The sequence below is a fragment of the Triturus cristatus genome, chromosome 4_1 (genome assembly GCF_964204655.1).
Source record: "Triturus cristatus chromosome 4_1, aTriCri1.1, whole genome shotgun sequence".
NCBI lineage: Eukaryota > Metazoa > Chordata > Amphibia > Caudata > Salamandridae > Triturus > Triturus cristatus.
The window spans coordinates 957,491,832-957,517,552 of record NC_140585.1 but is presented as its reverse complement, the minus strand read 5'-3'; the positions used below and the strand labels follow the sequence as shown (position 1 = coordinate 957,517,552).

The 25,721-nt window shown below is 44.0% G+C and overlaps 1 protein-coding gene across 3 annotated transcripts in view; it reads right to left on the bottom strand.

Moving 5' to 3' along the window:
* Window positions 1-25,721, bottom strand: part of CAPS2 (calcyphosine 2) — an 825,864-nt gene that overhangs the window by 705,501 nt on the left and 94,642 nt on the right. For all 3 annotated transcript variants that reach the window (XM_085653843.1, XM_085653845.1, XM_085653844.1), the window contains exons 3-4: window positions 18,789-18,835; window positions 1,600-1,645 (exon numbers count right to left, since the gene is read on the bottom strand). In XM_085653843.1, the coding sequence (XP_085509969.1) occupies window positions 1,600-1,645; window positions 18,789-18,835 (93 nt within the window). The remainder of the gene's footprint in view (window positions 1-1,599; window positions 1,646-18,788; window positions 18,836-25,721) is intronic.

Genomic DNA, 25,721 nt, shown 5'->3' with positions numbered 1-25,721 from the left:
AAGGGCCCACACGTCCATCAGCACAGCGCTGCCACTCACCGCACCTCGCCGGCCCCAGTCCTGGGTCTCGTCACCTCCAGTGAAGCTCGTCAGATGGCCAAGGAGCGCCACAGCCCAAATGGCTGGCTGCTTCATCGGTCACTGCATCCCACTGACCTCAGCAGATCGCTGGTCAGTAGGGCGAAAGGCGCGTTCTCCAGTAGGTGCCCCTACTCGCACCATCTGGTGGGCCGCCAAATTCATGGTCACACCGTGTGTCGCTGGGGTGTAGCCAATTTCATCTTGTGCCGCACATATCCCGCAGCAGCACAGGATCACAATGATAGTCTTTTCTCTGCCGGGCCGTTGCTGTCCCACCTCGGCGTGGTTTCCCATCAGGAGCTTCATCAGCAACCATGGCCGCAGCTCGGCTTTGTCCGCTAGGCCGTGCCTCAAGGCGGGAGAGCAAGGCGCCAGATGAAGCAGATATATCGAGCCCTAGTATCCCCGCAATCGGGAGCCTTTAAAATGTAGGCTTCCTGGCACGGAGAATGGATTGTAGGAAGGATGTTTGGGGATACGGCCGGTGGAGCGCAGGAGCTGCTGTAACAAGTGGGCATCTTGTCAGTCGGTTGGCCACGCCCCCCTGAAGAAGGCAAAGTTAATCATATGAACAACGTTGTCTGTATAATCCTGGACAATCATTATTTCAGAGAACTGTCAAAAGTGGATTCATTATTTCAGAGAACTGTCAAAAGTGGCTTGATAGCAAGAAGCATAATTCTGTATGCCAGCCTAATTAAGTGCAGTGATCACATATACTCCAGCCCATCAGTGATGCTGATGTGCAGGAGTACAAATCTGATTCATGATTTTCACAGCTTGGTGCACCACAGGAAAGAGATTCTAAAAGGGAGGCCTGGTGCTAGGTTGGAGGCTGTCTTGGTAGTATTAGATGTGGCTAAATCTTCAAAATTAATCAAGATCTCAGCACTGAAAAAAAGTAAGAGGTACAAGACTGTCACTTCTGGAGATCGGAAAGGTGTGCCAGTGGACAGGTATACTTTTGCACCAAGCACAGTTAGTCCCATTCTTGAACTGCTTACTAGAAAATGATAGACAGATAGCTTTATAGTTCATATTTTGCAGATGGCCCACAAATAATGCTCAGTCCTTTCCAAAATGAAGGGCAAGAGATTTTATTATAAAATCACTCCATGTTAATTTCTCCCCTTTTGAAATTCCGATTGGAGTTAGCAGTCACTTAAATGCTTGAACAATTTCCTCTATTTTATGTCCCAATGAAAAAAACACTATCATTATCATGACTGCTATAATTCAGAATCTCACATTATACCAATATAAGTGCTGTGCATTATTTGTAAGTTCCCATTATTATTGTTAACATTATTATTATGAATAATGATATTAACACCAAGAATAATTTATTAATGTCGAAAAGATATTACAGACAAGTGGCAATAAAAATACAAGGCATTTAACAACTGTGATCAAGCGGCTCACCGTCATGCAGTACAATTAACAATGATTACAATGCTTCGTGGGAAACAAGTGGTTATCCTAAACAACATAAAGAAAAGTATGTAATTTAAGGATTACCTCATCATCTGAATCTCCAAGCTTTCCCAAGTCAAGATGTGGTACTCTGCAGAAGAAAATGGTAAGTAATTGAAGTTCTTCTTTCATAACTTTAAAATTAAAACATGTACTCTTACATGAGATTGTATTTTTCTGTTTCATTCCACAGAGTATCCTTTTGAAATTAAGGAAATTCAAATAACCTATCAAAAAAACCTCTTGTATAGTAAGGTAATCACTGCTTACCAGTAACTATTTGGTCCATTTGAATACAATGTTCTGTGTTTTGATATTAGTAAACAGGTGTGGGAGCTCCTAGGCAGTTGCTCACAATTAAAATGGGGAATCTTACTGCATATGCAGGAAAATGCCCCTTTTTTGCGTGGTGCCCCACTTTTTTTTGTTGCTAGATTTTGTTGCTGTTTTAAAATAAAAAATGCTTTTACTAGTTACTGAGACACAGTTAGCTATATTCCTAATTAGGATATTTTACTTACCTGTAAGTCAATAGTACATTGTACAAAAGTGTATCCGGGGTCTGTATGTTAAATGCCACTAGTGGGCTGCAGCACATATTGTGCCACCACTAATTCGACTTGGCAAAATAAATCTTTTGCCAGGACTAATCCTTCCTTTATAATACTTATTAGTCATTTCCTAAAGTAGGCCCTACATGCCCATAGAACAGGGTGAATGGTATTTAAAAAGTAAAGCACATGTATCTTTGCTTTACATGTCGTGATAGCGAAAAATCTCCAAAGTCATTTTTGACTATGGTAAGGCAGGCTGTCTGTCCCATAAGAAAACGCTGGGTTACATTATAACACCTTATAATGCTTAATTTCACTTCGGGACTATCTGGAACAATGATTCAAGGACTCGTTTTAATAGTAACTTAAAATCCAACTTCATGGCCAATTCAGATTTTAGATTACTATTTTGAAATGGCACTGTAAGTGTTCGGCTCCCAGACTGGACAAAGGGCTTGGGAGATACTTTTGTCCCTGACAGGATGGCGATCTAGGTTGTGGGCAGGAGCTTATTTAACTCCAAGGATACCTACGCTGTCACAGGCAGATATAGCTCATGCATTCGCCGCCCCCTCTATTTTCCTGCTGGCTAGCAAGGCACCAATACCAGAACTGGTTTTGAGTGACCACAAGGGAAGGTTTGCCCAATTATGATAGCCACACCTCTGGGTTTAAGGATCCGCATCAAGAATAGACTTTTGGTTGAGCAGGGGAGATTTTGAGATTGGGTAAGCTCAATCACATATCTCCCCAAAACATTCTCTGATCACCTTCTATAATACTATATTTGGATCTCCCCAGAAACACACGTGCATATAGAATGTGGAGACTTCAACCGGCTATGCTACTAGTTTAAGTATTCAAGAAAGACACAAAACAGGCTATCACTTGATAACTTTGAAACAAGGTTCAATTGACATTCTGAACAATGGAAGGAGTTTAAGGATGTAATTCATGTAGAAAATATTGCCAAAGAACAAGGCAAACTCAAATCAATTCACAGCAGGCTAAATGCACTAGAGACACAAATTAGAGCCACAGAAAACACTCAAAACAGTTCTAATGATCCAAAAATCTACTATTAGAAAAGCATTTTAAAATGCTAGATTTTAAGAAGAGGATAAAAGAGAGATTCATTTTCAAAAGAAGTGAGCTCCAGCCATAATATATGGCGAGGGTGAGCACACAGGAAATAAATAACCTGGCTAACCCAATACGCCATGAGCAATACACAATGGTTAACCTGTTATATTTAACTGGACGTATTTATGAATCAGCCAAGTCGTATTCAAGGCAAACAAGTAATGCAAAAAACACTTCACCACATCAGTTATTTTTTTGAGATTTTTACTAATAATATGTAGGTTTCCCTTAAGTCTACAAATAGTAGTTTTATATAAGTAGCCAGTGTTTGAAGGAGAAAGAAAAATAAAGTGGCATACAAATTACAATGCACAATGTCCCATTAAAGAGAAAGCACATCAAAGAAGAAAGATCACATCATTTAAAACCAACATCGTTCGAAAATGTACCTCCATAACACACATTAATAAATTACATGAAAACAATTAATTGCAGTTTGTAATAATTAGCGTGTCAAATTGTCAATGAGGTTTCAAACTCTTTTGGAATATCAAGACTGTGTGGTTTAAGGGACCTAGGAGAGGAATAGTAAATAAATTACTAGAGATGCTCTGATTATTGGTGGACTAAAGTGGTATAGAAAAGGGAGATGCTTGTTAACTTTTACAAGGCGGCCAAATGGTCCAACCAAAAAGGGAGGAAGCACACCGGCTTACTTGTGATGGAGGACGAGATGTGAGCAGGGAATTGTGCTTGTCAGTTATTCTCTAAAACACCACATTTGCGAGCTATGGGCTGCATCAGATATTATCCAGATAGAACTGGAGGGGTTAGACGCATTATACCACCCAACAGATATTCTAACAGCATTTACGCAGTTTTACTCTAACCTGTACTCCTCGCAGACACCAATGACAACTAAAATATACACAAGTACTTGGGCTGAGCAACACTGTTTTGGCAAGAGGCAGCGGAACAGAAAACCCTGTGCTCCCCCAATCACACTAGAATTTTTAAAAAGTGCTATCAAGGGCATGAAAAATTGCAGTTGACCAGGTAGCATAAGATTAGCAAGTAAGTTTTATCAAAGTATTTGTCGAAGAGTTGGCCCCCCTTCTTGCGCTTCATGTACAAGTTAGCGAACTATAAGGAAGTACTCCCCCCTTCACTTTGTGAAATGATTGTTAGCACTCTCCTAAAACCTAGCAAGCCTTTCCGACTATGTGACTCATACAAGCCCCTGTTGTTAATAACTGTGAATAACAAAGTGCTTGCAAAGCTTTTAGCTGATAGATTTGTAAGCATTGGTCATGCCTGTCCAGTCTGGATTCATACCAGCCAAGTTGATGGCAAAGATTTGTGTACCTGATTTGCCATGATGCATAAACAGAATCAAATATTAAAGTTATGGCTACCTACGCTGTCACAGGCAGATATAGCTCATGCATTCGCCGGCCCCCTCTATTTTCCTGCTGGCTAGCAAGGCACCAATACCAGAACTGGAAGTGGCATCAGAGGTGCTGCATCATTATAACCCTAAAAGTTGGGACTAAAAATATTTGCACCAAAAAGTGCCAGAAAACCGACAGAAGGCTGGGACCAACTTGCCCGTCGATCCACCGAAGGTGCATCACTGGTCGGCCTGATTCTGCAGGGGCTACCGCTACGTTCTTCTCTGCAGCAGCAAGCACTGCTGAGCGTGCCCTACAAGCGACAGTATCAGGCCTCGTGGAGCATTCATCGGCTAAGGTTTGCAACTTCATCCCACTGGGGGTTTTGGACTTCGATAAAGTTGTCTAAGCTCGAACGTAAAAATCTTCACCAGGCTCGACGGTGACAGGCTCCCCATCAATAAAGACAACCTCCTTGGCCTAGAAATCAGTATTCTCCCATTGTGAGCTGTTCCCTGTCATCATCGAAGGCTTCGCCAAGACCTTGGTGCAGCGCTCCCCAGTGACGACAACTCCTCCTCCTCGGACACAGCCTGCTGCCTTGCCCCGCTTAATCCTTCCTTTTACTGGACTTTTCTTCAAAATTTCTTCTAAGTCCAAAGGTGAGCCAAGACCGGGCCAAATCCAGCTTGGGTATCCATGCGGTGCTCCAGCGCAGTTGGCCTCAACTTTTGACTTTGCCCTGGTCCTGTGCAACTCGATACACACGGTTGGCACTTTGATCTTTAAGGAGCTAGATTGTACTAAGAATTTTAAGATTTCATAACTCCAGCTCTATTGATTGGATTTAATTTGCTTTGGTGTAATTTTATTTATTAAATGCTTCTCTATCTAATGTGGTGTAGGATTTTTCATGTGTTGTGTTTTCACTTTATTACTGTGTGTGTGCTGCATAATACTTAACACAGTGCCGCTAAGGTAAGGCGGACTGCTTTCGTGCAAAGCTACCACAGAGTTAAGCACAGGTTAATTTAGTGACTTTTGTGTTTCACCCTGACATGGATTGTGGTTGTTGCTTGAGAAGGAGTTTCACCCCCCTCAATCAATAACCGAAATTTCTTACATAGATAATGGGAGATGCGAATCAGAGAGGAGAGATGAATAGGGCATCTTGGCCGGATGCAAGCCACTGCCATATATGAAAAAGTTTAACGTTCCTGTAAACCTCTCCAGTGTTGTTAGAGTCAAAGCACTGGCAGGCCCAAGGAGCTATCAATCCTGCGCAGAATTGACAAGATAGCCAAGAGGCATGTGATACAGGAAGCATAGCAAATACGCTAGTAAATATTAGGTGTTTTACTTCCATTATATGTAACAAACAAGGATGATCAGAGATATGAATACCTGCTTTCTAACCCATTACAGAAGGGACTTTTCACATCCTGGTAATTAGTATGGTTAAGGTTATCTACCGGACTGTGTGACATTTTGTACTTAAAATACCATACTGCTCAATACCTTGCATGTCAACTGACATATTTTGAAAAATATAGATAGGTAAAACTCCAGCAGTGACATCACAACAACAAACATATTACATTTCCAAACTTTCCCACAGGACAGGGATGTCCTCAATTCAAAACTCAGTCACCTAATCATACCAGGAAACCCCCAGTGTAACAACTATGCCATCATCATCAGAAGGCTAGCAGTAGGATGGTGATCAGTGATGGAACTGTGAACATACTTCACAGCCATTAAGAATTTGGTAGAAGGCTACAAAACAACAATCAAACTCAGTATGTTACGAAATGTAAACAGCACTTGTGCCCTGTATTCACAGACATACAATTAGCAAGTGTAAACAAACAAGCAGGCACTGGGATTCTGTCCCATGACCAAGTGCTTAACCCACTTACTTTATACAGTCCATGACTCTGCATCACATCCAAGGGTCTGTTGTTCCCTCTATAGCTGTTCTTTTCATATATGCTCCCTGCTACTGCCCCAACCAGTACATTTCACAGATGGTATCCATTACATTTGAATATGAAGGGTATCTGGTCCCAACGTGGGCATCTACAAAAACATTGCAAGACAAAATATGGACGATATCTTGAGCCTAAGCTACATCGTGCCAGATGGAACAAAGAGTAAATCGTACATGATCTGAATCATAAAATTGCCACAAGCGTTTTGAACGCCAGCAGCAATTTGGAAAACCCAACGTCATATAAGGGAATCACCATAGACAGCAACTAAACCACCATGCCCACTTCCAAAGTAGTTGAAAAAGACACTTTACTGATTGGCCGGTCAGGAGGTTTAATTAAATCAGTTAAGCCTCATTATAAAATGTACCTGGATCTCTGTTGTACTCTACTTCTCTTTCTGTCTGTTGTTTCCTATCTTCTCCTTCTGAATGCATGTCCCCTGTATGCCTTAAACTCTAGCCCTGTAAAATACCCCAATTATTACATAAGCTGAGCCACGGAATGGGGTATGGAGAGTCAGGTAAGGACTAAAAATGCAGGAGTAACTGCAAAATACAGTAAAGTGTTCTGTTATTACTTACGTTTTCTGATGCATCAATACCACCGTTCAGATCTTCCAAGTATCAGTGCATTGCACACAACTATACCTATTATTGCAGCTAAGTTGCCACTTCCAATGCCATGTTCCTTGAAGGTTATATACAAGACAGCCATATGAGATCTCATACCAACCATTTTGTAAACACTATGCTATGGTAATAACCTCCAGAGCTGAAGCCAGTTCTGATGAATCTCTTCTGCAAATTGGGTTTGCCTTGGTCACATTTAATAAGGGTAGCAGTCAGCCTTTGAATATCCAATGGTTTTTAGGTCTCGCCTACGCAGCGCGCATGCGCTGCGTAGGAGGAGCTTTAGCCGTCGTTCTGCTCTTTTTCAAGCACTGCACTCGTGCTTGTGGCGGCATCTACCTTGCGGGAGCACGCAGCGGCGCGCCACAAGCACGAGTGCAGTGCTTAAAAATGAGCAGACGCACCAATTCCAGGCTTGTTTTTGTTGCATCTTTTTCATGACGTCATGGAAGTTGAACCACTCCGTGCGGCGAGGGGTGCATTGCTGGTGTCACGCGCTTGTTACTTATTACTTATAAGGACCGCTACATACAATCCCGAGATTGCTTTTCGGGATCTCTAGTAAGCCACAGGGCCATTTTTCCAGAAATTTGAGGGAAACCCCCCTTGTTTAAGAGTGTTATTTAGACAAAGGCATTGTGTCTTATGACCAGCAATGATTCAGCATAGGCCCACAGTGTCAGGTATACGTATGATGTACTAATGCACATATTGCTACTGTCTTGATTATAGATATTTTACATTGCTTGATTACCGCATTGTGCCCACAAATAAAATAATACAACTACAGGCAGCAGAGGTCGGGCGCCAGCACTGCTCAGCAGAACTTTTATAGAAACCGCGCCAGTTCAGCAGTGACGTCGTGACAACAATATGTGCTGCTTCAATCTGGGGTCCGCCACCTCATCCCCTGGAAGTGATGGCAGCAAGAGGCAAGCAGGCACCAGGAAACACTCACAGGGCATCCTTCGGCACTAGGAGGCAACTTGAGGAAGCGCAGAGCGCTGTGACAGTACAGCCCAATGGGCGTCTTGATCAAAGGGTCGCCATCCATCTGCAACTTCTCTATCAACTGCCGCAGTGGCAATGATTAGGGGCAGTGTTGGCTGTCCACACTCGGTTGTTTCATCTGTGTGTGGTGGGGTGGACAAATAACTTCCTAAATGAAAACTTCACACGGCTTAAGGCTGCGAGGGTCAGGCCCCTCTTTGCCGAATTAGCCTGTGTTTTTTCTCAAGGTAGATGAAACAAGGCCCGCGTGCAATTAAGCAAAAGACTAATGCACATGTCTTTGAAAACACTTCCAGAACTTGAGAAGGAAGGCAAGGACAGCTGAGTCAGGGTAAGACTGTGGTGATTAGGAAAATACGAGCGTTGGGGTCGGCTTGCTATTGGAGGGTGGTTCGCTGTAGCATTCAGCCTAGTAGCCATTGATTTCCGCATTTGCAGCTCCGGCCTCACCTCGCAGTGCTGTCGGACCGTGAGGATGTGCTTCTCCTGTGCCCGCTCCTTTATTGCGTCTGTAGACTGAGAAATAAGGCAAGTTGGGTCATCCCAGGAAATGCTAGCAATCTGTTTTTGGTCAACCAGGGTTGTACCAATGAAGAGTATCAAACCCCCAAAAATGTGTATAAAATGGCCGATCCCGTTGTTCCTTGAAATTGATATATGATCTCCAATCTTAGCTTTCCAGTTTGACAGTGTGTGATCTTGAGAAAGATTGCTTACTTTTCTGTGTGCAACAGTATATGTACAGCAGCATATAAGCAGGCACTATGTATTATTTTTTTTCTATAAGCTGCTGCTTTGCTCTAAGCATCCAAATGTCCCCTGGGGTGGTAGAGTCAAATTTTTCTGCGTTTCTCTCCTGCTTAGTACCAGTAGTAGGGGCTTCAGAAGGGGGCTCTCTTGACGGAAAACCATGAAGCTTCTCTGCTCTTTTTATGGAGCTGGTACAAAAGAAATTCGGAGAAGAGATTGTGAAGAGATGAACAAGTTACTTACCTTCGGTAACGCTTTTTCTGGTGGATACAGTATCTGCCTGTGGATTCCTCACCTTGTGAATATCCCCTGCGCCAGCAACATTCGGAAACTTTTGTAGCAGTCCACGCCGATGAGGTCGAAGACGACGTCACAGAGACACTGCTCCGCTCGCGACTCCGCTGATGTCACCGGCTCCATAAGAAGACCTCGTCGGCGTGATGACGTCAGTTCCGCCCTTTTTCCGTGCCTTCGAGGCAAACGGACAGACTGACAGCAATATATACACAGTATTCACAGTACATAATATACAAAGCAGCACACACAGTGTGAAGATAATATAGGAAGGCAAAATAAATAACACACTGCCTTTGACAGTAACAAATATATTTTGGAACACCATCATCAGAATTGTAGGTATACAAGAGTGGACAACGGGGAGGCGGGTGGGTCAGTGAGGAATCCACAGGCAGATACTGTATCCACCAGAAAAAGCATTACCGAAGGTAAGTAACTTGTTGTTCTGATGGATACATCTGCCAGTGGATTCCTCACCTTGTGAAAAGAGTCCCACAGCAGTCCCACTCCCGGAGGAGGGTGTCCACCCTTATATACCAGAAAGTCCTGAAGGACGGAACGAGCAAAGTGTCCGTCCCTCCTCACCTCGGTGTCCAAGCAGTAATGCTTCGCGAAAGTGTGGAGGGAGGCCCAAGTTGCCGATCTACAAATGTCCTCCACAGGAACACCTCTAGACAAGGCAGACGTGGAAGACTTAGCCCTAGTAGAATGAGCTCTTAAACCTTCTGGAGGTTCCTTACCGGCCAAAGAGTAGCATATCTTGATTCACAAGACAATCCATCTGGAAAGGGTGCGCTTGTGCACCGCTCTGCCCTTCCTGCAGCCAACAAAGCCCACGAAGACCTGGTCGTCAACTCGAAAGTCCTTAGTCCTGTCAAGGTAGAAGCTCACCGCCCTCTTAGGGTCCAGGCGATGAAGCCGCTCCTCCTCCTTGGAAGGGTGAGGAGGAGGATAAAACGTAGGAAGGGTAATGGATTGCCCCAGATGGAAAGGAGTGCCCACCTTTGGCAGAAAGGAACCCTGGTCCTGAGTATCATTTTTTCAGCATGAATGGTCAAGAATGGGGGTTTTGAACTTAGAGCTTGAAGCTCACTTACCCTCCTTGCCGAGGTGATCGCAATGAGAAAAACCATCTTGAAAGACAACAGTCTCAAGAAACACTCGTGTAAGAGCTCGAAGGGAGAACCCATCAGATAAGTTAAGCCAAGATTTAAGTCCCATTGAGGCACAATAAAAGGAGTTGGAGGAAACTTGTTTGTAAGGCCCTCAGAAACCGTAAAACAATAGGCGATTTAAACAATGATGGTTGATATGGCAAACAATGGAATGCGGACAAGGCTGAAAGATATCCCTTTACAGTGGCTACAGCAAAACCCTGCTGAGCAAAAGAAAGGGCAAACTAAAGAATATCAGATAAACGAGCCCTCAAAGGATCAATTGACTTCTCCCCACACCAGAGCACAAATTTAGACCACCTGTAGGAATAGATAGATTTGGTGGAATGACGTCTGGCAGACAAAATTACATCTACCACATCTGGCGGGAGAGAAAAAGAATTCAGGTTGCCCCGTTCAATCTCCAGGCATGAAGGTGTAAGCTCTGGAGGTGGGGGTGTAGAACCTGCCCCTGCGAGTGCGAGAGGAGGTCTGCCCTAAGAGGGAGACGGAGCGGAGGGCACGAGGAGAGGTGGAGAAGATCTGTATACCACACCCTTCTTGGCCAATCCGGGGCGATCAATATGACTTCGGCCCGGTCTTGACCAATCTTCCTCAGAACTCGAGGAATCAAGGGTATGGGAGGAAACGCGTAAAGGAGTTGAGTGCCCCAACTTAACTGAAACGCGTCCCCCAATGCTCCCTGCATCGGATACTGGAGACTGCAGAAAGACGGGCAGTGAGCGTTCTCGTGAGTGGCAAACAGATCCACCCGAAGAGTTCCCCACGTCCGGAAGACGTGACGAACCACCTCCGGATGAAGCCTCTACTCGTGGTCGAACTGCCGACAGACTGTCTGCATGTCCGTTCAGAACCCCGGCCAGATGATTTGCAATCAGACAAATCTGATGATCCTGAGCCCCAGACCAGAGACACAGAGCCTCTCTGCAGAGACAAAGAGACCCCACTCCTCCCTGCTTGTTGACATATCACATCGCGGTAGTGTTGTCCGTCAGGACTTGAACTGACTGACCGCGAAGGGAAGGGAGGAAGGCCTTGATCGCCAAACGAATAGCCCGTAATTCCAGAAGGTTGATGTGAAGCAACCTTTCCTCTGGAGGCCAAAGACCCTTGATCTCCACATCCCCCAGATGCGCACCCCACCCCAAAGTGGATGCATCCGTTATTACTGTGGCCACCGATGGAGGTAGATGGAAGGGCTTACCTTGAGACAGATTGCCCTCTACGCTCCACCAGACAGATCCGCCGCAGCTTCTCTGGAGATCCTCACAGACTCCCTGAGATCTCCCTTGTGCTGATACCACTGCCTGCGGCGGCACCACTGGAGGGTCCTCATGTGCCAGCGTGCATGGTTGACCAACAGAATGCAGGAAGCAAACAGACCGAGCAGGCGAAGGACCTTCAGGACCGAAACGACCGCTCCATTGTAAAACAGAGTAATCATTTCCTGTATTTCGAGAATCCTTTGAGGAGGAGGGAATGCTCGACACACAGTAGTGTCCAGTACTGCCCCTATGAACAGGTTGCGCTGAGAGGGCACCAGGTGAGATTTTGGCACGTTTATCGAAAAAAACAATTTGTACAACAGCTGAGTTGTAACCTGCAGATGATGAAGCACCTTCTCTGGCGACTCTGCTTTGATCAGCCAGTCGTCCAGATAGGGGAAAACTGAAATCCCCGACCTTCTGAGATGGGCTGCCACCACTGCCATCACCGTGGTGAAGACTCGAGGTGCAGTAGTAAGACCAAACGGAAGGACCACAACCTGATAATGTTGCGACCCTACCATAAATCGGAGATACTTCCTGTGCGACTTCAGGATGGAGATGTGGAAAAACGCATCCTGCAAATCAAATCGACATCATCCAGGCCTCCTGTTGCAGCGCTTGAAGAACCTGCGCAAGGGTGAGCATCTTGAACTTCTGCTTCAGAAAAAGATTCAAGATCCTGAGGTCCAATATTGGACGCAATCTGCCATCCTTTTTCGGAATCAGGCAATACCGGGAGTAGAATCCCTGACCCCTTTCCTGCTCTGGAACCACCTCTATCGCACCTTTTTTCAGTAATGTCAGGACTTCCTCCTGCAGGAGAAGAAGGTGTTCCTTCGAGCAAGCACCTTGACAAGGAGGGTAATTTGGAGGGAATTCCCGAAAGGGAAGGGCATACTCATTTTCTACAAGATCTAGAACCCAAAGGTCTGTAGTAACCGATTCCCAATCTTGTAGAAAATAGGTAAGCTGGCCCCCCACAGGACCAGCATGATGCAGAATGGTGGATCTAGGGCTGCTTTGCAGTGGTGGGAGGGGCTGAGGAGGAGGAAGAGAGCTGATGACCTCGAGTGCGACCTTTGACTCTGCCTCTGTAGCTCTTATACAGAGTGTTTTGCTGCTGTTGCTGCTGCTGCTGCTGGGGCTGTCTGTAAGAACGAAAGGTAGACCTTCCAAAACCCCTGTATCTCTTGAATGAACCCCTTGGCTGAGTTTGAAGGCCCAAAGATTTAGCCATGGCCTTACTCTCCTTAAATCTTTCAAGCGCAGCATCCGCTTTTTTGCCAAAAAGTCCGGAGCCATCAAAAGGCAAGTCCAAGAGCGTTGACTGGACATCAGGGGAGAACTCTGAAGACCTGAGCCACGCACTCCTCCTCGTGGCAACAGAAGATCCAATGATTCTTGCTACCGAGTGAGCTGTATCCAAGCCACTTTGGATTACCTGACGTGCAGCCGCTTGGGTATCCGAAAGGACCTCATTAAAGCTCATCCTATCCTCTTCTGACAGCTTTGGGGCGAACTGCTTTGCTGAATCCATAAGAGCATGGATATATCGGCCCAAAAGACAGGTGGCATTCGTCGATTTTAAGGTCATACTGGCAGAAAAGAAGACCTTCTTGGCCGACTGGTCCAATTTCTTTGCATCCCTGTCACTCGGGACTTGGGGAAAAGCACCTGTTGATTTTCTGGAACAGGCAGCCTGAACCACCAGACTTTCCGGAGATGGATGAGATGTTAAAAAGTCTGGGTCCCCTGGAGCCGCCCTATACCTCCTAGCAATAACTTTAGAAACCGCAGGAGCAGAGAAGGGCTTACGCCATACCTCCATTACTGGTTCTATAATGGCGTCGTTAAAAGGGAACAAAGGCTCCGATGCAGTAGAAGGAGAGTGCAGAACCTCTGTCAAGATGTTAGGCTTAAACTCTCCAGAAGGCAACTGCAGATCTAAAATTTCAGCCGCCTTTTTAATAACAGCGTGGTATGGAGCCACATCCTTTGAAGGAGCATCAGCAGGAGGAGTAATCTACCCATTCAGGCGATAAATCCAGGCCACTAGCCTCCTTCAAATCATCAAACACATCGTCCGACTTCATCAGCTCGCCTTCTTCTACTTCCTCCATCAGGTACCTCTGTTCATCCAGTACCCTTTGGGCCTCTCTCCTAGACCTGATCCTCTCACAACAGGAGTCGGCGGCGCCGTGACTGAATCCGACTGCACCGGAGCCGGCGTCGAGTGTGGATCCAAAGGAGCAGCCTGCGTCGAACGAGGTCGAGTCGGCGCCGGTGAAGAAGGGAGCGGCGTCGATGTCCTCAGCGCCGGTAGATGCCAAGACGGCATCGCTGGAAAAAATAGCATGAAGGGAGCCGGAGGATAAGCTTGGGGAACTCCCAAACTAAAGGCCATAGGACCCGAAGGTGCAACAGAGGGGTACATGGCTCTGGAGAAGACTACATACATGCCATTAAGATAATGCCTAGAAATCCTGGCCTGGGCCTGGAAACAATGGATAAGGCTTGTCTGAGGCATCACCGGACTCGGGCCCGCCGACGGTGGAATCAGTGGAGCCGAAGGCTCACCCGGAGCTAGAAGCTCCTCAATCGGAACCGGAGACGAAGCCGGACATGGAGCCGGCATCGGAGATGGAGCCAGTGCCGGAGCCAGAGAATGCTCTGGTGAGGCCACAGGTGACGACAGGCCAATAGGTGAATCAGGAACAGGCGAAGGAAATACAAAGTCCTTACGGCGTCGGGAGGGCGATGTCGATATCGGAGCCGTATCCCTATCCGTGTGATGTCGAGATCCATGCCTCTTCTTTTTCTTGTGCTTCTTGGACTTAGAAGCATGCCCCGAAGTCGACTTCGACGCCGACCTCGATCTTCTCCGGCCTCTTTTTTCCCTTTTCATCTTGGCAATGAACAATTTTGCTTCCCTCTCAAGAGCCTTGGAGCTCATCGTACGACAGCAAGAACATCCTTGAACATCGTGGTCCGATGATAGACACCAAATGCAGTCTTCATGCGGATCCGTTATCGACATGTGCTTTCCACATTCCCAACAAGGTTTAAAACCAGACTTCTTCGTCGACATTTCAGCTGAAGAAGAGAGAGAAACCAGCAGAAAACAAAGTATCAAGCACATCTACAGAGAGAGTCCCGAAATTCGTTGGAGTCGACGGCGCGGAAAAAAGGGAACGGACGTCATCACGCCAACGAGGTCTTCTTATGGAGCCGGTGACGTCAGCGGAGTCGCGAGTGGAGCCGTGTCTCTGTGACGTCGTCTTCGACCTCATCGGCGTGGACTGCTACAAAAGTTTCCGAATGTTGCTGGTGCAGGGGATATTCACAAGGTGAGGAATCCACTGGCAGATATATCCATCAGAATTCTTGAATTCCCTGCAGTGAAAGGAGGCCTTGCTCATGGAGCAACAATTGAAGGACGGGGAGCACCTTCAATGCTCTGCTTCACTGGGGCCACCCTCAGTGATGCTCTTGAAGAGGACATGATGTGATCATGTTCATCTGCTTGTGTGAGTGATTGGGTTGCCGTGAAGATGATCAAGTTGTCAATTTGGAAGACCTAAGTAGAAACTATTATGATATTCAACACAGCTGTACAGGATAGTGTTCTCAATGTGAATAGGGTGTTGGAAGGGCAAGAAAAAGGAGCTTTTGTCCAGGATTTTTTTTTTTTATTTTAAACACTATAGAAATAACTTCTGTGGGCATGGGAACGGTTTAGTGCACTTAAATGCAAAGATCACTTTAAAAAAAACAGAGCTAGCGTGTGTAAAAGTGCCACAATGTCACCTGAGACATACCCACTGGTGCACTGTCTTTCAGACATGACTCAGGAGGGAGGTAAAAACATCAAATCTCTGCCAGTCCTAACATAAAGGTGCATCACCCGCTCACAGTTAAAAGGTGAGGTTAAATGCTCAAGTGATATCAGCTAGGCAGCAAAAGGTGACCGTATTGGTGGGAAACATGAAAGGTGACAGCTGAGATGCAGCATGCCTACTTTGGAAGGTAAGAAGACATTGAGACTCTAAGGCCTCCAAAGTATCTTACACAATTAATTAACCTCCAAACCCCCAAAATCCAATATAATCAGTGCACTGATATCGCTGACATATGTAGTAAGTGGAACGTTGTTGAAAAATAAGAATAATTCAGGCTTTTCATGTAGAAAACCCCACTTTGGAGTCATCCGTGTTTAGTTGGGTTCTACTTGGTGCTGTGTTTTAGGGTTGTTTTGTGCCATGGACAGGAGGGCAGGCTTTGAAATATTGTAAGTGGGATTTTTGGCACCTGAATGTTTACTTTATACAGCGGAGAGATTGTAGGTTTGAGTTTGGAGATGGTGTTTTCTGAGCACCACATGGATCTCATTGGGCTGTTGGGAGTTTCAAAGCTAAGCTCTTGTAATATGGTGCACATGGTCTTTCTAAGAAACAGTGGCTGAAAACTACAGTCGGTTGAGAATCAGGAAGACAAATTTGTGCCTTATCCTAAAAAAATGTAACCATTTAATTTTCACCTTAATATCATTAACCCCAGATACAAGCCTTGATACTGGGCACCAAACTTAGATCCTTCATGCCTGGGCACCACGGAAATCTGGCACCTGTTTACACTCTTGCAAGGCAGCTCAGTGTGTGCCTTTTACTCATCCACCGCCCAGCCCAAACTCAGATCAGAACGTAGAGGAAAAACACCCCCGATAAAAGTCCCAAGACTCTTGAATATCCTTGATCCAACACTGAGATCCCAACAGAAGGACCTCATCTTCAGAAGGGCTGAAGACAAGGTGTGTTCACGCAAGCCACATGTGCGTATGCACATAGACAGAGCATCTCGCCAAAAAGAAACGATTGGGTCCCGACTTTCCAAAAGGAACACTGAAATCTCCAGCCATACACTACAAATGAATAAAACAACACAGCTATTCCCAGTGCTACTAAACCAGTGCGGATCCTACCCGTGCCAGCCAAACTCCAACATATACTGGCAGAAAATCAAAGTGTGATAGCATTATAGCCAGCTACAACAGCGATCTGAAGGGGCTGCAAGTTGACTTGATGGTACCTAGATAAACAAGCATTGGCATAGCCAATAGGTCTCGCCTTTGGGATTGGGACCTTATAAGTATTTAGTTATGCAGCACAATATCCTTGGTGCAACAACATCAACTGTTGCATGGATAAACACTTATAAGGTCCCAAAGGCGAGACCTATTGGCTATGCCAATGCTTGTTAATCTATGACTTTGACTCATGCGGTCCTCACGTCGTACCACCACTTCTGCTGTACTTGATGTTTGAGTTGAAGCAAAATCACAGCACACTAACGGCATATCGAGTCACCAAGAGTGTCGATTAAACGATTTATAGCGGTCTTGGTTTCTAGTGGAATCTGTTTGGTTCTGTTATTCCCAGGGGATCATTCTTCAACTACATCCGAAGACTACACTGGCTGCCCATCAGGAAAAGGGTGCAATTCAATTCACTGTGCTTGGTTTTCAAAGCACTGCATGGTCAGGGGCCTGACTTCTTGGCTAACCAGTTTAAATGGTATGCCCCTAAGAGAACCTTGCGCTCATCAGGAGCTAAAATGGTGAATATACCTCCCATGAAGAAAGTCTCATGGGGGGGGAGGGAGAAGTTTTATAATAGGTGCAGCCAAGGCGTGGAATGCCCTCCCTTGGAATCTGAGGAACTCTACTAACCTTCTTGCTTTTAGGAAACAGCTCAAAACATGGCTTTTTAATCTATAAAGTCTACCCTCAGCTACCTATCTTCCTGTCCCACCCATGCTCTTAGATGAATTCGCCATTAGAGCCAGGACACCTCCGGGTAACCGTACGCTTTATAAGCTGGTTTAACATAACATAACATCCCAATGAGGTGACAACGGGCACAGGAAAATTGGCTTTTCTGCAAAACAAAGGTTTGGAAACACATTTATTATATAAACATTTATTAAATAAAATATAAACAATGTCACTGGTTCACAGAATACGGTGAAAAAGTATTCTCTTCAAGGCTGCCTTCTACCCCAGTGGTTGTCCACTACGCCAAGTAGCTAAGCAACGCCAAACAGTATTTTTGAATGTGTTCCATACATTGGTGTTATAAAGAGAATTACTAACTTTTATTGGTGCAACCACTGGGGAAACTCTTTACATTTTACATTCCACCTACTTTCTCCGCAGATGGAGGCAAATCCCATGACTATTTTCTTTCTTTGTAGTGAAATTTCTGTTGCCACTTCTGGACAGAAATGCATGGCTGCATGCAAAGAATGGTGGAAAACCAAAGCCCTGATGAGGTCTGCTTTAGATAAGAAGTCCCTGAGATGATTCAGGGTACTGGTTGGATTCAACAGTTAAACGGCTTCTGGAAGTCTCCTATCAGGCAACTCCTATCCTCCCCCTGCAGGTCTTAATTGACTTTGTTACGTCAGTATAAAGAATGATCTATCTATTCATTTCAAAATGTAGTGATTTGCCAGCTCTATGGAAAAAAACTGTTAAAAGTCACAAGGTCAGAAGAGTTGCTAGGATGAAAGTGGCAATCAAAAATTAAAAGTCCTGCACCTCCACAGAAAACAAACTCATCTCATAGATTAGCAGATTCGAACTTCGAAAGCGCAAAACAGAAAAATAGGTTTCAATAGTTTGCAAATAATTCTCTTGCACAGGAAGAACAGTCACCTAGACTGTACACATGCTAAAGCCACATCCCAGTCACACTACTAACTGAACCTCAAAAGTAGAGACATGGCTAGCTCACACATGAGGAGATAACCCCAAATGTGGTTAACAAAAACCTGGCCACTCTATATAAAAAAAAACAGAGAAAGCCGGTAGAAAATTAAAGTCGCAGATACTAAAGACAACTGTAACCCAACAGTGGTGAAGACAAAGAGTTGGAGGGATGTCTGGAAAAAAATGATAATCTTCAAATTACATGTTTTATATTATTTAAAGTTAGTGAAAGTTAGTGAAACACAGACTTTTTCCAATCCACTTAAGAAAGTTAAAATATGAACAAATCACACCAATGAAGAATATAGATGCTTACTCATCTGGACGAGGGTCATGGGAAGCTTGTGATTCGGATCGCCATCCCTGAAAAACATAACACATATAGTTTCAATAAATACTGGAACCGAATGGTATGCTTAAAAGTATATGTAAAACACAATACATTACTTTATCTGTTAGTGTGGTTCGCATTCCAAGTATCTCACAACTTGACATACTGAATATTAAGTCTACTGATCTAGACATTTTCCTAAAAATATGGAACTAAAAAATGAGAAAAACATGTTCAGTCTTGATTGAGAAATGAAATGGCAAGGTATGCGTCTGTTAATAGGAATGGCTTTGTCCACAAACTCGGCTGCCTAGTTAAAGGAACCAAGGTGCTGTGGAGAACTATGAATAGAACTAGGTATTTCATAAAATGCTGTACTTGTCCCAGTCGGATTCCACGTTATTGTAAAAGCTTGATACACCAATTACCTACAACTAGACATTCACATTTTCATTTAAAGGAAATTGTTATGCTAATCTAAGTGCACCAGTAGGCTTCAGGAGGACCAAAATGAAGCATGGCTTAATGTTGGTTTCCTTAGGGAAACACTAAAATTACAAATCTGCCCAGTCCCACTTACAAACCAACGAAACAGGCTTTGGTAGTGTGGGAGGGTAAAAAACAATTATTTTACATCTACTTTATGATCAACTATTATATACCCTTGGTTTAACGTAAGATTCAAAAAATGTTAACAACATATAATGACTGTGTAGAAAACAACAGTGACTCCCGTCTGATGCCACCGACATTTGGAAAACATGATGGATGCAGCAGGTTCATTGCAAAGTGCTCAGTGGCGAGGCAGTCAAGGTCACGAATTGCCATATTCATCTGGTTGAGATTAGATTACCAATGGATACATTAAAGATTGACTATATGGGAAGTAGGCCACTGTGAACCTGTGCCCACCAAACAGGGACGCTGTGGAGGATCATGGAGGTGGAATAGGGCATATAATCATAGCTCCCAGAAGGAAGTGGGGGTCTCGGATCCAAGGACACAGATTCCAGTTCATGGTAAGTAAGTTTCAATTTGGGTTATGGCTAATTTAAGGATTTATTAAATTGGTGCAATCCTCTGGGAAAAGGTTTCACTTTTCGTTCCTGGCTGGTATTTCTAAAGGATATTTTAGAAGCACTTGTTTATGCACGAAGCTGCATTACCATGTTGCACAATGTAGCTTTTGCCTCCCATAACGTTTTGGAATACAGCCAGACTACTTTAATCACTTCAAGCCAAAAATCTACTGCCTGCAGGATCCCTTTCACATCCGAAATGGATCTGTGATCATACTATCCCATTCTAGAATGTACTATCTAATCAATGAATCTGCACAAAAATACATCTAAAATGCGGGCTATACAACCTTTTGGGAGTATAATACCAGAAGCATGCACACCAGATTAAAATAAACAGCAACATGTTCAGGGAAATCTGTCCATTAAAAAGGAAGCACTTCGGGCCCAGTTACTCACACTATGTGTGTCTACGTTTAACTTACAGGCACAGATGTCTTGATTAAAGAGTGCAGATTCTCGTATTGTATTTTGAAACCATAAATTTACACTGGTGAATCCAATTACTCTCATGAGTATGGTGTAATATTACTTGAGAGTAAATCTGCTCACAAGGGTAGAGAGAGAGTTAAAGGACAGGAATGCTCTGGAAGGACTGTGCAAGGCTGTGGATATTCATTAACAGTTTCTTGGCCCATTACCATCCTGGGAATGGGAAGGTTACTCCAGTCCAGGGAAGGTGTGCATCAATTTTCAAACCTAGGTATGGCCAGGAAACACACAGAAAATTGATGTGGGTGCATCAGATTGAGTTTCTTCATGAAGGAAAGTTATTTTACCCCAGGGGAAATAAAAGAAAAACATTAGGAAATGCATTTACTCAGAGCTATTCACACAAATCACATTGACAAGAGTTCCAGGAGCATTCCTATGAAAAATGTGAGGGTCGCTGCTTCCAAGTATTATCCTCAAAATCTGTGCACATTTCGGTCAGACATTTACTCTAAAACCTGGCTCTAAACTTACTGGAATACAATCCTAAATTTCTTTGTGGATCAGAGCAACTCACTGATAAATACACCAAAGGTACAAAAGAGAAACATGTCTTTACATATTACTTCACAAATAGGCCTTTGGTCCAGAATACAATTCACATATGTCAGATTCATTTACCTTTGGGCCAGGTTAAATACAGTCAGTCACCTGCTGCAGTGGATTAACACCAGAAGCAGCAAAAAAGATGAACAAGAAAACGAGACCACACAGTTTCCTAGAAAGTTGCACAGAAGATAAGAGTCACTCTTTAACCAAATACTCATGAGTCAAGAACAGACAGCTGCTCGTCAAAGGTAATAAGGACGCTTATGTGACATGTACTTAAGCGTAGCTTCTTTGAGAAGCAAGTGAAAGACGAGTTGAAAAACTAGGTAAATCGTGCATGACTACATATCTTTTGCAACATGGTTGCTGCCTACACAGAAGAGATGGAAAACTGCAAACCTTTGTGCCTGCTTACAGAATAAGGCTACATAGGGGAAGATGGCTGGAAGCGCAGGGGAAAAATACATTTAGAGACAATCCGGAATCATAACTTCTGCAGTGCTGCAGAGAATGTTTGAGATGCTGGAGTAAGCTTTCTCAAAATATGTGCCTTAAGTAGGAGGCAAGAAATGTATTAAAATGCATTTATTTATTTTATTGTATATTTTTATATAGCGCAGCATAGCTACAATGGAGTTAGAGAGCTTTACAGATAACCAATAACCAAACGGTCTCTTTGCACTGAACAAGCACCAATAATAAAGACTAAGACAACGAGTAAACTCCAGAAAAATATTTTTTGCTACTTAATTGAATCAGAAATGAGAGAAATATTTGGAATCACTAGACATCGTGGTCAAGCAAATGAAGACAAGTCTGTGGATTGCCTCAAAACGTCACATCATTGTGTATTCCTAGAAGCTTATTTTATCATTAGAAGAATTTCTATTAGAAAGCCAGTATTAAAGGGAAATTGCGGTCAAAGCTTAAGATTGTCTATTCTTCCACAAAAATATGTACTTAACTCACCTGTGATTGTGTCAACCGATTGCTTGCAGTAAATGATGGTCTAATTTACTAAATTAAGCACCTTTGAGGACAATTAGGAGCAGATTTTTCAAACTTTCACACAGCACAGCAAGCCACCTTGCTGCACTGCACTGTGTGAAAGGGAAGTAATGTGCCGTTTTTAACATTATACAGCGCATTCCTGTGCTTTCCTTACGCTGGTGCACAAACTGCTGCCTAGCGCCAACGCAGGCAACCATGGTGCAAAGGGGCCTGCGTTGCAGACAGGATTATTTCTGTGCAGGAAGGGGCACTTTACTGCACAAGAACAATCCTCTGAGGTGTTTTCCTCTTTCTATGTGTGCTGCAGAATGCAGCACACATAGAATGAGGAAAAAACGAAGAGAAAAAGATATTTCTCCTCATTACGCCTCACCTGGGGAGGCGTGGCTTTTTGATGCATTCCCAGGTCTACTAGTGATGGTAAATCCTGGAATGCTCCAAAATCCATTGGTGGGTGCGTCGAAAAACCCAAGCTCCACCCATGGAACGCTTCCCTGGAGCAGAGTTATGTGACGCAGCAATTTGAGCTGCATTGCGTTTCTCTAGATTTATCAAGCCACACAGGGTCATGCATTAGTTGTTGAGTCTCCTTTGCACCCCATTGCGTGGCACAAGGGCAAAGCAACTGAATGATAAATCTGCCCCTTAGTCTCATACCTCCCATTGCTCCTACATATTGTCAGGTCAAACTGAGGCCGCTCTCCAGTAGACCTTGAGCCACTTGGGAGGGAGCTGAAAAGACTACAATGGACAGGATGGCTAATATTTTAAAAGTTAGCCGCAAAAAACACAAATTCAAAAAACAGCAATGGTAAACAAAAGTAGAAATGTTGTTGATTAATGTGATAAGAGTGAAGCAGGTTTGAGCCAATTAATATTTGCGCTTAAACATCTATCATGGACAAACCTTTGTCTGGGTCTCAATCATAGCATTCTATTGAAGTAAAATAACCCCCAAACTCTAAAAACTGTCTTCCATAACTTAAAATGAGATGAACCGGGTGGTGCTATTCCTGCTTTAAAGTGGAGCATTTAAGTCTTTCAAGCTAAAACATTAAAATAACTAGAGCAAAATAAATCGTACTAAGCTCAACTAATGTACTGGTAAACAACCAATAGTGTGCCTTGACAGAATTTAATTGCAAAGAAATAACTAGAATTAACTCTCCTTCCTTACAAATAGCAATATAGATTGGATAGGCTTAATTTACTATGTGGACGCTTCTCATCTCAATGACAGGGTTCATCCATTTTTACTAAGTGGGGACATGAATCTCCAGGACTGTGTTAAGGGGCTAACTACTGATACTGTGGGGGCAACCTCTGAAGGTTAACCATCTGCTTACATGAGAAGTCAGTTGAACTCAATTGATCAACCCAAATTATGTGACAAATTTCAATTTACCTTTTAAGGTTTTACTAAATAGATAACATTTTGGCACCGTATCTAGCCTAATCCAAACCTAAACATTTAGTAAAGGATTACTGTACAGTTAAAAAAAAAACTTCTGCAATGTCTATATTTTAAAAATGTTAAGTATTAGGCACAGCTTGTAGTTTTACTACTGTACCATTCTGATATGGTATCCGATCATTTTGATTTGCTCAGGAGGTTCAATAGGTCTATGTGCTCATAGAAGTCATATTTCAGTCAGTCACTGAAATGCAGGATACATTAATCCATGACTGAGAGGAGGGCACGCAGGGTTTTCTTTTGCAAAGTTAATCAAAGGTTTCCCCATAAGAGACCACAGTGATACACTTGATTCAAATTGGGACGCACTGGTTATTTTTGGTATGCTTTCAAAGTTGAAAACAACCTCACGAAAGTCACCACCACACTAACTGCACCAATTGACACCAACACAAAGCTCAAATGCGTGCTCCTAGATCTGCAGTTAAACAAGCTGCGGACATTGCCCACCTCATCCTTGCACAGGACTTGGACCGTGTAATGCTGACTGAAACATGGTTAAATGACTCAGCTGCTCCCATCCTGGACATTTTAGTGTCTCCCAACTATGATATCATTCGGTTGGACAGAGCAAGCGGACAGGGTGGAGGCATCGCCTGTTTAAATCGTAGCAATCTAACAGTAAAAGCACTACAATCTGACCTCCTGCCGTCTTGTGAATACCTATGCATTGAAGTGGCTGGTAGCAACAATCACCCATGCAAACTGCACACGTTCTACTACCCGCCTCTTGACAACCTTCCCTTCACGGAACAGATCATGGACATTATCTCGGCTAAGGCAGATTTCCATGGCACTGATATCTTCCTGGGTGATTTCAACCTGCATTGGAACGATGTGAATGATGTGGTGGTCAATAGCCTTAAAACCTTCCTACTGGACTTCATCCTAATTCAAATCTGTGACAGCCCTACACATATTAAAGGAGCTACCTTAGATCTTGTCATTGGTAAGCCCAACCCCATCCTTCTGGATTCGATCCTCCCATGTGATTGGACAGACCACTACTGCATTATCTTCTTCATCCTGGAGTTGGTAATAGCTAGTAGAGCCCAGCCAAAGAAACCCAAACAACTGAAAAGGTGTCCACGGAACATCAACCCGCACAATCTGAATGCACTCTGCGAAAACATCCTGCCCCCTCCTATGAACATGTCAGATGTACATGACCTTACGGCCCATTATAACCACTCAATGGCCAATGTTTTAGACTCGGTTGCGCCACTACAGCTTAAAAGACTGTCCTCCAAACCTTGGTTTAATGAGAGTCTTAATTCCGAAAGAAGGAATTTAAAATTTGCAGAAAGATTGTGGCGATCATATCCCTTCCTTGAACATCCCTACCATCTGAGATCACTATGAAGCATCTACAACAAACGCTTCAGATGCTCAAAGGCCACCTTCTTCCGTAATCAACTAGAGTAAGCAAAAAACTGTCCCAAAAAACTGTTTGAACTCATCAAGTCCCAAGCTAACAGTCATCCTAATCTATCGCAACAGGGTCAAGGGCCACTGCCGAACTGCGATGAATTCGCAGACTTCTTCACAGATAAGGCCACTAAGATCGAAACTGACCTACGCTCTGCCCTTGAACAACTGTTGATCAGTCCGCTGAACACCCTCCTGCCCACTGGGTTGGCTGTCACTGTCCCAGCGCAGCCTTACCTCCCAAAAAACAACGCATCCTGGAGCCTTTTCCAAACCTTGGATGAAAGCATTATACGCGAAACGCTGGCTACTCTGAAACCTTCTAATCACTACAATGACCCCCTGCCATTGAACCTCTTTTCCGAAGTTAGAACCTCCTTACTCCCACTCTGGACTAAGATCGTCAATGCTTCACTTCGGCAAGGTGCTATTCCGGATTGCCTAAAATCGTGTCAAGTTACCCCGATTCTAAAGAAACCATCTGCAGATCCCACGGACCTTCATAACTTTCGCCCAATCTCTAACATCCGCACGTTGGCAAAGCTCCTGGAGAAATGTGTTCTTGCCCAACTCTGGAACCACATCGATCACTTCCAACTCCTTGACCAGTATCAATCTGGTTTTCGCCCCCGGCCCATAGTATAGAATCTGCGTTAACTCACATTGTCGATGATGGGCTAAGAATGTTGGATCAAAATGAATCTTGCCTACTGATCCTTCTCGAACTTTTGTCGGCATTTGATACTGTCAAACACGATAACCTAATTGACCTCCTGGAATGGGGTTAGCTGGGCCTTTACTACTGGTTCTCCTCATTTCTTCATAACAGATCCCAAAGTTTCAAGGTGAACCAGTCCCTGTCTCATCCTTTGCCGGTCATGCTTG